The sequence below is a fragment of the Ziziphus jujuba genome, chromosome 9 (genome assembly GCF_031755915.1).
Source record: "Ziziphus jujuba cultivar Dongzao chromosome 9, ASM3175591v1".
Taxonomy (NCBI): Eukaryota; Viridiplantae; Streptophyta; class Magnoliopsida; order Rosales; family Rhamnaceae; genus Ziziphus; species Ziziphus jujuba.
In genome coordinates, this window is record NC_083387.1 from 9,270,388 (window position 1) to 9,287,508 (window position 17,121).

Genomic DNA, 17,121 nt, shown 5'->3' on the forward strand with positions numbered 1-17,121 from the left:
CCGAATCACGCATCTACACACCGGTTGATGGGAATACGTATATCGAGTACATGAGATGATGAATTGAATCAGTATAATTAAATCTTGAAGTCAAAAGGGTTCATTTTCAGTTTGATTGGGATGGAGAATTATTAATAATGAATCATAGATATCCAAGCACTGTAAATTCATCAAAATGTAACTACATTTGTGCAGAGATACATTAGTTCTGTCCATGATTAATTAATTTCATGAAACATATGGTTTTTATTAGAAGTAATTAGAAAAAGAATCGGTGGTGTACAAATTTTAACTTTATTACATATTTCAAAGAATTGGTATATATTCTCTGCATGTTGCAGGAATCCTAACAAGGTGGAAGGTCTTTAGGGGGAGGCGAAATAGATTGGTCTCTGCCTTTCCCATTTTCCACAACAAAAGCAGTTTTCAAACCCCAACCAGTGTGAAGCTCCAAATGACAATGCATGAACCACACTCCTGGATTGTCAGCCCTGAACCTTATAGCCGCCCATCCACCGGTTGGTACTCCAACTGTGTTTCTTTCAGGTGGATCAACCAAGTTGAACTTAGCCCGGTCGCTTTTAGGATCGAAATTCCCTATTCCACTACCAACAACAAAGAAATTATAGCCATGGAGGTGGAATGGATGGGATTCCACAGTGAGAAGATTGGTATCTTGAAGTATCAACTCCACACTTGAATTGAAAGCAATCTTGCTAACTCTGGTGCCTAATGTGGTGCCAAGGTTAGCCGTCAATGGTGCTCCCGTGTAGTTAAAAGGCATCGGAGGACGATCAGGAAAATCGGTTGTAAACACTCCTTTGATGTTGTAATAGTGAGCTTGAAGAAGACCAATCCGGGGCATCACAAAAGTGATGTTGTTCAAAGAAGCAGTGAGCCTTGTTCCATTGAGGCAAGTCAGGCATGTGAAGTCCAGCCGCACCAACCAACCGCACCAACCACACAACCTCACCAACCACAGCCTCACCAACCACAGCCACCATTGTTGACAGCCACCATTGTTGATCAACAATTGTGGGCTAAGATGTTGAAAAGTGTGGCCTTGTAAGCCTATAAATAGGCTCCTTACCATTTCATGAAAACCAAGCCAAGAGAGCAATCTCAATCCTCCCAAGTGAGGAGAATTGAGAGAAAACTCCAAGAGAGAGAGTTGTTTAAGTTCCAGAGAGAACTTGAGAGAAGAGTGAGCAATTCCAGAGAGAATTGGAGAGTGCAGAGAGAGGTTCCACGAGAGAATCCTCCATGAGAGAAGTTTTTATTTTTGTATTCTATTTTTAAGAGATTAATAGAATTCTTTTATTTTCTTCTCATATTTCTTCTCTAAAGTGGTCAGAGAACCACAACAAGTGGTATCAGAGCTCCTGGTTGAGAGCTTGGGTCCAAAATTTGAAGAAACAAAGCCATTGTTCTTCAAGTTGGTGTTTCGGAAAGTTGTTCAAATAATTAATTTGACAATCCCAGGTGAAAGTACCCGACGAGAGGAGAACAACGAAGTTCGCCGGAGAGAAAACGGACGTCCCACGCGCCCGCACGCGCCGACTGAAATTTTTCTGCAACTGTTCACGCGCCCACGCGCCGCACGCGCCGTCTGGAGGTTGAAGACGACCACGTCAGCAGCCACGTCATCAGCCACGTCAGCAGCCACGTCAGCACACCTGCCACGTCATCTGCCACGCCAGCCGACACGTCATCTGCCACGTGTCGCCACGTCATCTGACACGTCATCTGCCACGTGGTGCCACGTCAGCACCATCTGCCACGTCAGCAATATTTTCTGAAATTACGGAACAGCCCCTGAAGTTTCGGAAATTACGGAACAGCCCTGAATTATTGGAAATTACAGAGTGACCCCTGTAGTTTTCTGAAATTACGTTTTGCCCCAAAATTTCTGGTAATTATATTTTGACCCCGGAAGAGTCAAGTCCACCATTTTCGGCCGTTCCGGACGCAACGGTTAACTCCGTTTTGCCAAATTCAGCTCCAGTTTTGGTCAAGCCATAATGTCAATGGAAGAATCATCTTCGGGAGCTATGGTTAAGCTCACTGCCACAAATTATACACTTTGGAGACCTCGGATGGAAGATCTCCTCAATTGTAAGGATCTGTTTGATCCTATAGAAGCTAAAGGCGAAAACCCCGATCCCAGCAAAGTAGCAGAATGGAAGAAATTAAACAAGAAAACGATCGGTCAGATCAGGCAATGGATCGACCACAGTGTCTTCCATCATGTAGCGAAGGAAACGGATGCATATGCCCTCTGGACAAAATTGGAGGACATGTACCAGGCCAAGACTGCTCGGAACAAAGCCCTGTTGCTTAAGCGATTGGTACATCTCACATTACAGAGTGGAACTTCTGTAGCCGAGCATACCAGTGAGTTCCAGAGCTTGGTAAATCAACTATCTGCTGTGGATTACCAACTAGGGGATGAGGATCAGGCCCTCCTACTTCTAAGCTCTCTTCCAGACAGTTGGGAGACATTGGTAGTCTCTCTCAGCAATTCGGCCCCGAATGGCAAACTTACTATGGCTATGGTTAAGGATGCCCTATTTAATGAAGAGGCCAGGAGAAAGGACATTGGCATGGATCAGTCACATGCCCTCGTCATAGAGAGAGGAAGACAGCAAAGAGGTGGTCGAGATAGGGGGAGAGGCAGGAGCAAGAGCAGAGGCAGATCTACAGATGGCAGAAAATCATCGTATAAGTGCTATCATTGTGGCCTGGAGGGTCACATGAAGAAGAACTGCAGAAAGTTGTTGAGAGAGCAGAGACTCCAAGGTAATCAGCCGAAGAAGGATGGAGAGACACTAGTCACTTGTACAGGAGAAGTGGCGCTCTGCTCCACCGAAGAAGAGACATGCCTTCATATATCAACCCAAGATGTTGAGTGGGTAGTCGATACTGCAGCATCCTACCATGTCACTCCACACAGAGATTTCTTTAAAACGTATAAAGCAGGAGACTTTGGTACGGTAAAGATGGGAAATTCCAGTTTCGCAAAAATTATGGGAACTGGTGATATTCAGATAAAAACGAATGTTGGTTGTACAATCATTTTGAAGGATGTCCGTCATGTTCCAGATCTTCGGCTTAATCTACTTTCGGGAGTAGCTTTAGACAAGCAAGGCTATGACAACTACTTCAGCAAAGGCACATGGAAAATGACGAAAGGTGCCATAGTTGTCACCCGAGGACATATTTGTGGAACGTTGTACAAGACTCATGTGAAGATATGTGCAGACAGCCTCAATATTGCAGAAGGAGAGGCGTCTCAAAATCTGTGGCACCAGAGACTCGGTCACATAAGTGAAAAAGGATTGTCCACTTTGGCAAGGAAGAAGCTTATCATTGTTTGCAAGGATGCTGCGCTAGATCCTTGTAATCACTGCTTGTTTGGTAAGCAACATAGAGTCTCCTTCAGTTTCTCTGCATCGAGAAAATCAGAGTTGCTTAGTCTGGTGCACTCTGATGTTTGTGGTCCCATGGAGGTGGAATCATTAGGTGGCAACAAGTATTTCCTGACCTTCATTGATGATGCTTCACGGAAGGTGTGGGTATATTTCTTGAAGACAAAGGACCAGGTACTGGATTACTTCAAACTGTTTCATACCATGGTAGAGCGTGAAACAGGAAAGAAGCTGAAATGTCTCCGCTCAGATAATGGAGGCGAGTATACTTCCAAGGAGTTCGATGCCTACTGCAGAAGACACGGCATTCGACATGAGAAGACGGTCCCTCGCACCCCACAACATAATGGAATAGCAGAAAGAATGAACCGAACCATTATGGAAAAGGTCAGAAGTATGCTCAGTATGGCTAAGCTGCCAAAGCCATTCTGGGGAGAAGCTGTTCGTGCCGCCTGTTACTTAATCAACAGATCACCGTCAGTACCGTTGAATTTTGAAATTCCGGAGAAAGTGTGGTCGGGTAAGATTCCCTCCTACTCTCATTTAAGAGTGTTTGGTTGTATAGCTTATGTACATGTATCCAAGGAGCTCAGACAGAAGCTCGATGCAAGATCTACTCCATGCATCTTTATAGGATATGGAGACGAAGAATTTGGATACAGGTTATGGGACCCGAAAACCAAGAAGGTTATTAGAAGCAGGGATGTAGTATTCCAAGAAAACCAGAAAATGGAAGACATTGAAAAGCCCAGAATGTCTCCTAATTATAGTTCTAGTGCCGAGAATTTTTGTCCTAATCCAGCACCAGCACAAATAGCCACAGAGGATAATGAGGTGCATGAAGATATACCAGAAGCAGACCAGGAGGAAGAAGGGGATAATGAGCAGGGGGAGACTCAATCCTCTCAAGCAGCTGCAGGGCCATCACAGCGGTCAGATGATGGTACACCTCCTGAAACCAGTGGTTTACAAGTTCGGAGATCTGAGCGAGGCCGAATTCCATCAAAGAGATTTTCAGAATCTGAGTATATTCTGCTTACTGAAGAAGGGGAGCCAGAGAGTTTCCAGGAAGCTGTTTCTCATCAAGAGAAGGAAAAGTGGCTGCAAGCAATGCAAGATGAGATGGAATCCTTGCAGAAAAATCATACTTATGAGTTGGTTAAGCTTCCAACAGGAAAGAAGGCACTAAAGAATAAATGGGTGTTCAAGCTCAAGAAAGATGGCAGCGGAAAGGTGGTGAAACACAAAGCCCGAATGGTGGTCAAAGGATTTCTTCAGAAGAAAGGAATTGACTTTGATGAGATTTTTTCACCAGTGGTAAAAATGACTTCAATTCGAGTCATTTTTGGTTTAGTAGCAAGTCTAAACCTAGAGCTTGAGCAGATGGATGTGAAGACAGCATTTCTTCACGGTGATTTACATGAAGAAATCTACATGGAGCAGCCAGAAGGATTTGAGGTTTCAGGGAAAGAAAACCTCGTATGCAAGCTAAAGAAGAGCTTGTATGGCCTCAAGCAAGCACCAAGACAATGGTATAAGAAGTTTGACTCGTTTATGGTGAGTCAAGGCTATAAAAGGACTGCAGCAGACCAGTGTGTTTACATTCAAAAATTTTCAGGTGGAAACTTCATTGCACTTTTGCTATATGTGGACGACATGTTGATCGTTGGACAAGATGCAATGAAGATTAGTAAGCTGAAGAAAGAATTGTCTAAGTCTTTTGATATGAAAGACTTAGGACCAGCTCAACAAATTTTGGGAATGCAAATAATCCGAGACAGGAAGAAGAGAAGGTTATGGCTATCTCAAGAGAAGTATGTTGAACGGGTGATAAAGAGATTCAACATGGATAAAGCCAAACCGGTCAGCATTCCACTTGCAAATCATTTTAAGTTGAGTAAGAGAATGTGCCCCTCATCCAAAGAAGAGATAGAGGAGATGGCTTCAGTACCATATTCTTCAGCGGTAGGAAGTCTGATGTATGCAATGGTGTGTACCAGACCAAGCTCATGCAGTAGGTGTTGTGAGCAGATTTCTTTCAAATCCTGGAAAGAAACACTGGGAAGCAGTCAAATGGATTCTCAGGTATCTTAAAGGTACATCGAAGCTGTGCTTGTGCTACGGGGGAGGTGACCCAATCTTAGAAGGCTATACAGATGCAGATATGGCCGGAGACCCTGATAATAGAAAGTCTACATCAGGTTATCTCTACACTTTTGCAGGGGGAGCTGTGTCATGGCAGTCAAGATTGCAGAAGTGTGTTGCTTTATCCACTACTGAAGCAGAGTACATTGCCGCAGCGGAAGCGGGTAAGGAAATGTTGTGGTTAAAGCGTTTTCTCACAGAATTGGGCATCAAGCAAGAAGACTACAAGATACATTGTGATAACCAAAGTGCCATGGATTTGAGCAAAAACTCAATGTATCATTCCCGTACAAAGCACATTGACATTCGCTATCATTGGATACGCGAAGTAATAGGTCAACAGTTGCTGAAACTGTTGAAGATTCACACAAAAGAGAATCCAGCAGATATGCTAACAAAAGTTGTTGCTCAAGAGAAGCTGAAGCTATGCAGAGACATAGCTGGAATAGATGGCAGATGACCATCAGTTTTAAATGCGACTGGAGGGGGAGAATTGTGAAGTCCAGCCGCACCAACCAACCGCACCAACCACACAACCTCACCAACCACAGCCTCACCAACCACAGCCACCATTGTTGACAGCCACCATTGTTGATCAACAATTGTGGGCTAAGATGTTGAAAAGTGTGGCCTTGTAAGCCTATAAATAGGCTCCTTACCATTTCATGAAAACCAAGCCAAGAGAGCAATCTCAATCCTCCCAAGTGAGGAGAATTGAGAGAAAACTCCAAGAGAGAGAGTTGTTTAAGTTCCAGAGAGAACTTGAGAGAAGAGTGAGCAATTCCAGAGAGAATTGGAGAGTGCAGAGAGAGGTTCCACGAGAGAATCCTCCATGAGAGAAGTTTTTATTTTTGTATTCTATTTTTAAGAGATTAATAGAATTCTTTTATTTTCTTCTCATATTTCTTCTCTAAAGTGGTCAGAAAACCACAACAAGGCATTGGTTGATTCCCAAACCAATAGTGTAGAAAAGGTGTCTGTCAACTTTGAGAGGTACAGTTGCTGGGAAAGCAGGGGAGTTCAAACTTCTAAGCTTTGAATTATAGGTCAGAGCAAACTCTGTATCATCGGGAGCTGGGATTTGGGGAAGGATTGGAATCACAGAGTTTGGAATTCCTTTGTATTGAAGTATAGCCATGGCACTTTTGTTGTCGATGGAAAGTGGTGCGTCCATGAAAGGCCTAGCAGCCATGAAATATCTGCCAGGAGCTTGGTTGGTTTGGACAAGTACATTTGTGGTCTGTCCTGGTGCTATTAAAATTGCTTGGGTAGTAAATGGCTTCGTATACACTGCATCAATCTCTACCACCGTCATGTTATGTTCGGCGATGGCAAAGAACAGCTCATCATTAAGTGCAGCATTGATAATTCTTAGTAGATAGGTCTTTCCCTGTTCAACTTCCAATGCAAAAGTATCTACCAAAACAAAAAAAAAAAAAAAAAAAAAAAAAAAAAAAAAAAAAAACTATTGAGAATGGGAAAAAAGGCTCATCTAATACTCAATAGATTGCAATGACGAAATGGGCTTTACGTTTTTCAGAACAAGGGGAGAGAGGTCCTGGCTTGCCATTAATGGTGTGTGCATCTGAAGTATTTGGAGGCAAACCCAATTTGTTTCCTTGCTTTACAACATCTTCAACATCGTTATTCCACCACTCTCCTATACACCAAGCAATTAAATTAATGCCTTTAATCAAATGTCCTAATTATATAATAAAGAAATGGAATATATATATAGATATATTACTTATAAAATATTTGGTGGGTCGATTAATGTGATTTACCTAAGAGAATATTAGCTTCCCTATAAGGTTGTGGAAAAGGGAAAAGAGTTCCTTGTTTGGGGAGGATGACAATTGCACCATAAACTGTGGCCCTTAGCCAAAAGATGTGGGCGTGCCACCAAAGTGTTCCTCTTTGTCCTGTTATATTAAAATCGTAGGTGTAACTTTTCCCAGTTTTAATAGGACACTGTGTGATATAAGCTGGTCCATCTGCCCACCCATTTCGATATTGCTTTAATCCATGCCTGCAAAATTAACATCCACAAGATTAAGTACCAATGATTATTTTTTAATAAGTAGAACCAGTTAAATTCTTACTGCTATATATAGTTCCAATAAGGATTTCATACCAATGAATGGACATGTTATATCTTGCATAGTTTGTAACATTAACCAAAACTCTATCTCCTTCTCTAGCATAAATTGTAGGTCCTGGAAACATCCCATTAACAGTAACAATGGGCTTGGCATGGCATAGCCTACTAACATTCTTCACTTGTATCTGCAGGAAACAGAAGAATTGCGCAAAATCAATGTTACGTAATGTATAGGTACATATATATAAACATAAATTGTGATTTGAACTTTGAAGTGCTTACATCGAACTGGTATTTCTTTAAAGCAGCTTTGACAGGAACTGAAAATAGCCCAAATAAGCAAAAACAGAGAAACAGACAATCCAAGCCATGAGTGTTGCCTTTTGCCATTTTCAAAGCTTATAATTTGGAAAAAGGTAGAGAATGTCAAAGTTTGTTTGAATATGAGACTTGGGATGTCAAAGGCTGTTGGTTTTATAGGTAATACATAGAGCAGCTTAATAATTAGAATATTGTATATATGTTAGATGGCTGTCGTATTGTCGAATTAGGTGGTGATGCCTGTAAAAGTTGTACATGAAAGCTTGTAAGCAAGATATAGATAAAGACATTCAAGTGTCTTAAGCCCAGTCTTGAGAATGTACGTTAAAGATTGCTGCAAAATTCATGTTCTAGTAATAATATAAACTATATCTAAATTAGGGATATATATATATATATATATATATATTTATATATATAAAAGAATAAGACCTACGTAAAAATATAACCACTCAGATCTTTACCGTTAAGGAAAAGGGGTTGGTGGTTAATGTTATACAAGTATTAGCTAAAGGAATTTTCTCCATCACAAACTTTATACCTTAGACTTGTTTGGTAATGTTTCGGGCACCTGATTTGGAACCATGTAGTGTAGTTCATTTCGGGTTTGTATTTGGAATGTTTTTAGTTTGTGGGTGGCGTTTGGTCTTAGTTTTCCTTCTTTTTTTTAAAAAAAAAAAATTTGAAAAATATACAAATATAAAAGCATGGCTATGTAAATGTTTATTTTCAAAAGCTTTGTTAGACGATATGGAAATTTTATAAAAAGAAAATTTTTCCCTAAAAAGTCAAATTAAAAAATATATATATATATATATATATATATAATTAATCATTTTTGTACATATTAGTATTGGAGAAAATTAAATTGGTAATACATTTATATCATTTAAATTTCAATAATATTATTTTGCATAAATAGTAATTCACATTTACCATTGAATATGGTTTAATGGGGTAACAAGTCATTTATTCTTGGCCACTCAATAAAATTATTTTGTAAGATCTATATAGGATCTACATACTTTATTTTGATATTGTACAAAGTTGTAAAATTTTTGAATTATGTTGCTTGTTCAATTTATGTTACACATGATAAATGGTTGTTTCACAAATGATATGATGTGATAGTAAATCCAACTATATGTTGTCTAAATATGCAGGCTTGCCATTTTAGAATAATTAACAAGATTTAATTGTCTTAATGATTAAATAATTTTAAAAATAAAATTTTAATTAAGAAAAATTGAGTAATTAAAATAAATTCTAATAATAATAAATTAAATAGTTTAGAATCTTATAGTTATATTTAAAGTTTTGTGAGATCTGGTCCATTTCAAATATTTAAGATATTTCAAATATATAAGTGATGAGCTTGTCAATATGCCTGTATTTTCGATTTGGAACTTTTTTTCCTTGTATTGCTTTAATGAATTCCATTTATATTGGTAAAGATTTAAAATTTTTCACTTTTTAAACCATGTGGAACATTGTATTCTTCTTCAATATTTGACATTTTTTATTAATAATAAAAATAATATTTGAATAATCGAATATTAAATTGATAAAATTCCAATTTATGGTCCAAACAATAATTTTAAATTCAGAAATGAAAGATTTTATCATTTTAAAACTTATGTGATTAAACTCAGTTATTGTTATCTTAGACTGTTTTCCAAAAAAACTAGCCGCCTGATGCTCTGTGCTTGCATTGGGCAGCAGAGAGTATCGTTGTAAACATTATATCTATCATTTCTAATTTTGACTGTATTTTTTTTGGTTGGGCACCAAGGAAGGCAAACAAGTTAGCACACACAATGGCAAAATGGGCGGCTAAACAAGGTTTTAGTGGCTTAATTGACCCTCATTGGCTACCTCTCTCCTTTAGCGGGTGTGAGACTCGGGACAGTGCACCTTTGGAAACTCCCCGAGTCTAGGATATATTTCTTGTTTCATGTTTTTGTTTTAATGGAATCCCAATTTTAGCCAAAAAAAAAAAAAACAAAGAATGATACGGGGAGTTTGCCCCTTATTTATTTATTTATTTTTTAATGGGTGATAATTAAGGGGAGTTCTTGAAACCATAATTTTTCTCTTTTTTTGAGCGCTCAATTGATGTATAAGAGGATTTATAATACCCTAGTGATTAAGATGAACAAGCATATTATATTTGATACTGTAGTAGGTATGACTTTTGTGGCTCTCAAATCTTTTCGAGAAATTATTATATAGAGTAGATATCTCAACCAATTTTATGCCGAGAGAAAAGACAAATTAAAAAAATAACAATAATATTACCAAAAAAATTAAAAACAAAATAAATATGTCCCTTGGACATTCATCCCTGACCATAAAATCCATTAATATTACTGTCAGCAATTTACAAAAGATTAATGTATTATTCATAGGTTTGATCTGGTCAAATGGTAAAAACATTTAAAATATACTTTTCAAATTCAATGACGAAACCTTTAACCTAAGGTAAAATTTCATCTCCTAGTAGTAATGAACTTAATATGATTCACAAAAAATTAAAGAAATTAATACTAAAAAATTGGACCAAATAAATGTTTAGTAGTCGAGCGAGCTGGATTAAGATCATATAAATAGACCAATTGATTTCTTGTCGGATGCTTGAGAACGCTGACCTAGCGGAGGTGACCCGCAAAACAGTCCATGACCACCAAATTCAGTTTTTTTTATCCTCGAGGATAGTTTTATTTATTTATTTATTTATGTATTTTTATAAATGTCCTTGGAAATAGTTTGAGGTTACAAGAGTATTTTTAATGGCATATGCACTTTTCTTATTGATATTTTTTGAGTTTAGCATTGATATAAGTTTTTCAATGATAAATGTCAATATCAAAGCTAAATTTTAATATTGGTTCTCCCATGTACATGCTAAAAAGTGACCTTAGTAAATTATAAATATTTATTGAATGATTATGGATCTACTTTTATTAATTAAAAAGTAAAATTATAATAAGTTAAATATTAAAAATTAAAATTATAATAATTTAAACATTAAAGTAAAAGAAATAAAGTATAAAACGATAGTGAATCCTACAAACTTTATTATAACGGAATTCACTTTTAAAATTTGGCAATTGCATTACTAAATTTCGTGTCATTAGAGAATTTAACAACTTCTCTTACGCCAAAATTTGGTGTTGCAACAGTAAATGTTATTTTGTCATTAGCATTTTAAAAATTTGGCATTAGCATGAGAGCATCTCAAATGCATTTTGCTGTTGATATTTCTAAATTTTGGCATTGATATATCTTCTCCAATGCTAAATGTCAATGTTAAAGCCAAATTTTGGTATTACATCTCCAATTGCATTAGGCAAAAATTAGCATTGACAAACATATATTTTATTTAATTATATTATTATATTGGGCTAGATCCCTCTTTCTTTAATTTTAACAATTAAAAATTTAAAATCTATACTATTTAATGATGTGGACCTCACAGATTTTATTGTAATATATGATCTATTATTAAAAAATGTCAATTACATTTTTGATATCAAATTGACATAAAAGTACAATTGATATTTTTTGCAATGTGCCATCTGACAGCACGAAAACTATAATTATGCTATTTTTTGACGTTATAATGGAAAAAGGAAAAATATAATGTCATTGGACATACTTTAGGCTTTTAAATGGTAAATATCAATGCTAATGTCAAATTTTATCATTCATGCTCCAATGACAAATTTCATCACTCATGAAATTCACTTTTGGATTTTTTTTTACCAATTAAACATAAAATAATATTAATTAATTCATTAAATGATATGAGATTTACATGCCTTATAAAAATGGAACCCAATGTTAAATTTTACCAATTGTAAATTTGAATGATATGAGATTTACATACCTTATAAAAATGGAATCCAATTTTAAATTTTACCAATTGTAAATTTGATGTCAAACTTAACTCCAAATTTGTCAATGACAAATTTTACAATTTTCTATTAAAAAAGCTAAGTGGAAAAAAAAAATATTATAGATAATGGCATGCTATCGGATATACTTTAACATCAAAACAGTTCCTGTCCCCCAAGTTTGGAAAAACTTTTTTGGTGTCACATATAAGTGATGGACAAGACGATATCCCATTTTCATTTAATTGTAGACATTTACAACTTTTCCATATAAAATTTTAATATTAAAAACTTTTGTTTATATAATTCGATCCGTATTTAAGACGGGTTTCGCGGTTGATGGAGGAGGCGGAATTTAAGACAAGGTTATCGCTTTTGCCACCGAGCTCTCTCCTCTCGGGACCCATTCATGTGGTACTAGTACTACTAAACAAAACGCAAACGTTTTCTCTTTGCCACCTATCAAAATCGAAAATAATTTTTATATATTTCTTTTTTTTTTTAAATAAAAGTTTATAATGATATTTATGATTCGGAATATAAAAATTAAATATAACAATCATAGGATAATATTACGTTTTAAATTATTTTTGTATAACTTAAACTAAAAATTAAATATGAAAAACTATGAAAAAAAAAAACATATTTCATTGTTGGATTCTCATCATAATGTTTTTGGGAAAATACGCAGATATTTCATAATATTGAAACGGAAATTAATTTCTGCTAATCATTTTAGGTTTTCATGGAGTCGATATTATATTAAAATCCTACATTTATATATAGGCATGTCTACTTTTCTGGGTTTAGGCCACAACCATAATAAAAGAAGAAATATGAAAAAGATGAATGGGGCTATGTATAAAATTCACAGAACAATATAGGGAATTACATAATATTTGCATTGAATTTTGATTAATAAGTTAATTTTTTCAAATAAAAATAAGGGTTAATTATTGCAATTCCATATCTTTGATTTATAGGATTTTAGAATGAGACTTTCAATTTTTAAAAATAACTATTTAGGTCTTTAATTTTTAAATTTTTTGTATATTGGTCAAATCTCTAATTTTGATTAAATAAGCTGATAATGGTGATGCTTTTGTTTTCATTGATCAACATTTTAATTTTTTTTCTCATAGACTATTGTAAATTGTTTGAACGTTTGTTTGTTTAAAATTTAGAATTTAATCTATTTGCACAATTTAAAAATTAAACATCTAAATCGTTAAATTTTAAAAATAAAAAATTTAAATTATAAAATTTTTACAAATCAAAAATATTAAAATACAATTAATCATAAATATAATAATATTATTTTCTTTTGTAAAGGCATTGTCTTAATTTTTATTATTTATTTATATATATATATATATATATATACACAAATATAAATTTTTTATAATAAATTTTTTAAAAACTATCATCTTTACATAAATTCGTTTGATAAAAACGTGTGGATATCTACATTACATAAATTCGTTTGATAAAAACGTGTGGATATCTACACCTTAGACGGACTCTATAAAGCATAATCTTAATATTGGTGGTTGGATGTTGATATGCGACTTCTCTTATAAATGCACGAAGGCGTAAATATTTTTGAGCTCAATTTGAAATTCTTTTATTGTGACGAAAAACCACTAGAATGCCCTCGAACGAAATGGTTTTGTTTCAGCAATTATTCAAGCTTGTAGAGGATTAATTATTATTTATTTTGGTTTGTGAATTTAAAAATTATTTTTTTATATGGTCTATCGACTTTATGGTGGTGGGATCGGCTGCCTTTTCAATCGCTAGATTGGCTTTCGTAAACCAAATCATAATTATATGATTTATAAATTTTAAATTTCAAAATTGTAAACAAATCATATTAAATAAAATTGAGTCAATTAATATACTACTTTCTAAACCACAATATTTATAAAGAAATAAAATAAAATAAAATAAAACAAAGGTTTACACATACCCTATAGCTTGGGGAAATTGGATTTTCGGTCTTCCCATTTAAATTGTTTCAATTTACTTATTCAAGTTTTAATTAATTTATTGTATTTTGGTCTGATTGGATATTTTGGCTAACGGTCATTACCGATTCTATCATATTTAATCAATATTAAATACAATTTTTAACAATTTAAACTTTCTAGTTTTAATTTATTACAATTTAAGTCTTCTAATTAAAATAAAAAAATTATATTTTAATATCCAAAACTGTCCATTCTCGTTAGTCAAAAATTCAATTAGATCAAATACAATAAATTGAAAGTTAGTTTAAATTGAAACCTTTCAAACTTGAAAGCCAAAAGTAGAATTATCTAAAACTGAAATAAAAAGAAAAAAATGCTAAAATGTAAGTCATTGGGAAATAATTTAAAGCTTAGATTTTGGAAGAAACCAATCAAAAAATTTCTACCACTCCGAAGTACTTGATAGTTGGATACTCCTCCATATGATTTAATGCCATGTGGATTATGTTTCCACACCAAAGAAACAAGCCATTCTCTCTATAACGTCCACCCATTTCTCCCCCAAACATGGCTCGCTCACAGCCCCATTTTTTGTCTCTTCTGCAGTCAAAAAAAAATAATAACTATAAATAATCTTTTACACGTTGACATTAAAGAATAATTTTAAAATTAATTATATATTTATATCATTTAAATGATATTAATATATCACATAAACAGCAATTTATATTTATTATTTAATCTGTTCATATGTTAATTAGATTTAGATAATAAATTTTTTTATACCACATAACTAAGCAATTTACATTCATTATACTTTATGCACAAAAAAAAACTTAAAGAAAACATTCAGTGAATTCATGATACATCAAAAAATTATTATTTTTATTTTTTTATTGTTTTATTTATATTTTTTAAAATAATATTATTTATATCTTTTTAGAAGAGTTAAGTTGTAATTTTTAAAATTTTAAAGATTAAATTATAATTAATGTGAATTTTAAAAAGTTCATATGTAGTATTTTCTTTATTCTACTATTATGAAAGACAGTGTTTATTTTTTAATGGGACGGACTGTTTGGTTACACTCATAATCATGTATAATCATTACCTAATTACACGCTAATGCATTCATCGGATGGTAATAAATAATTGTCGTAGATTGGGGACATCGCACACAGTAGTGCGTATGTATATATATATGTATATATGAATCAGTTGCTACTATATAAAAAGATTTTGCAATATCAATCCACCATACAAACATGTCTGATTTATATATATATATATATATATCAGTTTTGAACCTTTTTTATTTTATTTTGAGGATTATTCATTCAATATAGATATAAAGTTTCATATTTTGAACTATTATACATAATTTTGTATTATACATATGTTATAAGGAATGAAAACTACATAAATTAAAATTTTTATTTATTTTTTCTTTTACACTATGATCCTCAACTAAATCTCTCTTGGTCAAATGAAATAAGTTGATATAGTGATAAGTCCTTCACACTATAAAGTTGTGAATACAAAATATGCTTGTTTCCCTTCTAAAATAAAATTTCTGTAACCAGATAAAAAAAAATCCATCTCTCTTGGTTGGTCCTATTCCTGGATGGACCAAATGTATCCATCCTGCTAGAGATTCATGTAAATGCTATGACGACAATTTCATTTACAATTTAATTCCCAATGTGTACCAGTCGCAAAACATGCCAAATTTTTCAGAAAAAGAGAAAATTAAATAAGCATGCCAATTAATAACTGCCACAGACTCCCTGTGTTGGACATTATTACATTATCAATTGATAAGGATTTGCGGGGCACGGCTCTTTTCTTTTCCCAAAAAAAGAAAAAAAAAAGAAAAAAAAAAGATGTGGGCTATGGTTTGAAATTTCTTTTTCATATATATACAGGGACATTTTTGTTTCTTTCATTTGACTAGTAGAAAATAGATTTTTAAGCACCAAAATTTCAGATTGCGTTTGGAATTTGAGTTCCATGAAGGAAAACAAAAAAAATAAAAAAAGGAAATCTTGGAGATATTATTTTTTCTTTTTCTTTTCTTTTTTTAAAAAAATATCTTCTTAATTATAACTTAATAATTATGATTGAGAATTTATAACTTAATATCTATTAATTTGAGCCAAAAAAAGTCAATATCTATTAATTTTGAATGTTTATAAATAATCACATCATTTGTCATATTAGCAGGTAAACAAAATTAATTTCTGCATTTATCCTCATAACAAAATCAGTGGACACTTAATAATTGTCCTTACGGTTGGGTGTCCTTTTCTAACATTTCTCACCTGTTTTCAGGGTTTGGACATGGAAAGATGTTTTCATTTCTATTTTAATTTAATTTTGTGATACGGATCCACGATTAAAGGATATAGAAACAAGGCAATTAATATTAAATATAAAATTATTTTTTCTATCGATCAAATATTTAATATCAATTGCACGTATGTGGTTTTGCTTAATTAATTTACTGAATTCAATTTATTTTTTATTTAGACATATTTATTCATGTATCACATATATATATATATATATATACATTAATTATATTCAATTAACTATATTGGAGATCTGGGTATAGGTTTAACTGATCTTAGAACATTTTTATTAATCAGTTATATTCAATTAAGAAATAAACCTAGATTTAAATTATCTTTAATCTTATATTATCGGTTTTTTAAATTTAAAAAAAAAAAACTTAATAGTGGATTCTGCTTGATGATACATGTGGAGGAGCCCTGTTCATGATAGAAGGTTTATAATTCCAGATTTTGGCGATGGCGGCAGAAGCAAAAGAGTAAGAGAAAGATAGAGAGTTTTGTTGCTGAAGGGGCTGGCGGCGGTTCCAAAATTCTGGTTCTTTGTCCCATACATGTGTCTAAGGCGCATCATAGACCCATTCCACTGAAGCATTATTATAACACTTGTGAGAGAAAAAAAGAGTTTGAATACAACATGTAAATGTATGGCCTTGTTTTTTTAAGAAATAAACAAGATATAAATATATATATATATATATATATATATATATTTATATATATGTATTTTTTTTTTGGTCAATTGGAAAGAGAGATTTCATTACCAAATTTTAAACCCAATATTTGAGGGTTGTCGTCATCAATGATAATTATTAACTTGATTATCTTAAAAATTCAATATTTAAAGGTTGCTATCAATTATAATTGCTAACTGCATTATGTTAAAAGAACAATAAACACATACAACAT

At 33.5% G+C, this 17,121-nt stretch overlaps 1 protein-coding gene across 1 annotated transcript; it reads right to left on the bottom strand.

The window, feature by feature from the left end:
* Positions 1-346: 346 nt before the first annotated feature.
* LOC107404303 (laccase-11) lies at positions 347-8,064 on the bottom strand. Its single transcript, XM_060820527.1, has 6 exons — positions 7,957-8,064; positions 7,708-7,859; positions 7,358-7,602; positions 7,105-7,233; positions 6,515-6,989; positions 347-926 (listed from the first exon to the last, which is right to left on the bottom strand). Exons 1-6 carry the CDS (start codon positions 8,062-8,064, stop codon positions 347-349), a joined length of 1,689 nt encoding a protein of 562 aa, XP_060676510.1.
* Between the last annotated feature and the right edge of the window lie 9,057 nt (positions 8,065-17,121).

Excerpts from the sequence above, each read along its gene's own strand:
- LOC107404303 (XM_060820527.1), bottom strand. The coding sequence starts at position 8,064 with ATGGCAAAAGGCAACACTCATGGCTTGGATTGTCTGTTTCTCTGTTTT. Across the intron at positions 7,603-7,707 it reads TATAACATGTCCATTCATTG|GCATGGATTAAAGCAATATC; the intron begins GTATGAAATCCT and ends TTAATTTTGCAG. Across the intron at positions 6,990-7,104 it reads CTCCCCTTGTTCTGAAAAAC|ATACTTTTGCATTGGAAGTT; the intron begins GTAAAGCCCATT and ends TTGTTTTGGTAG.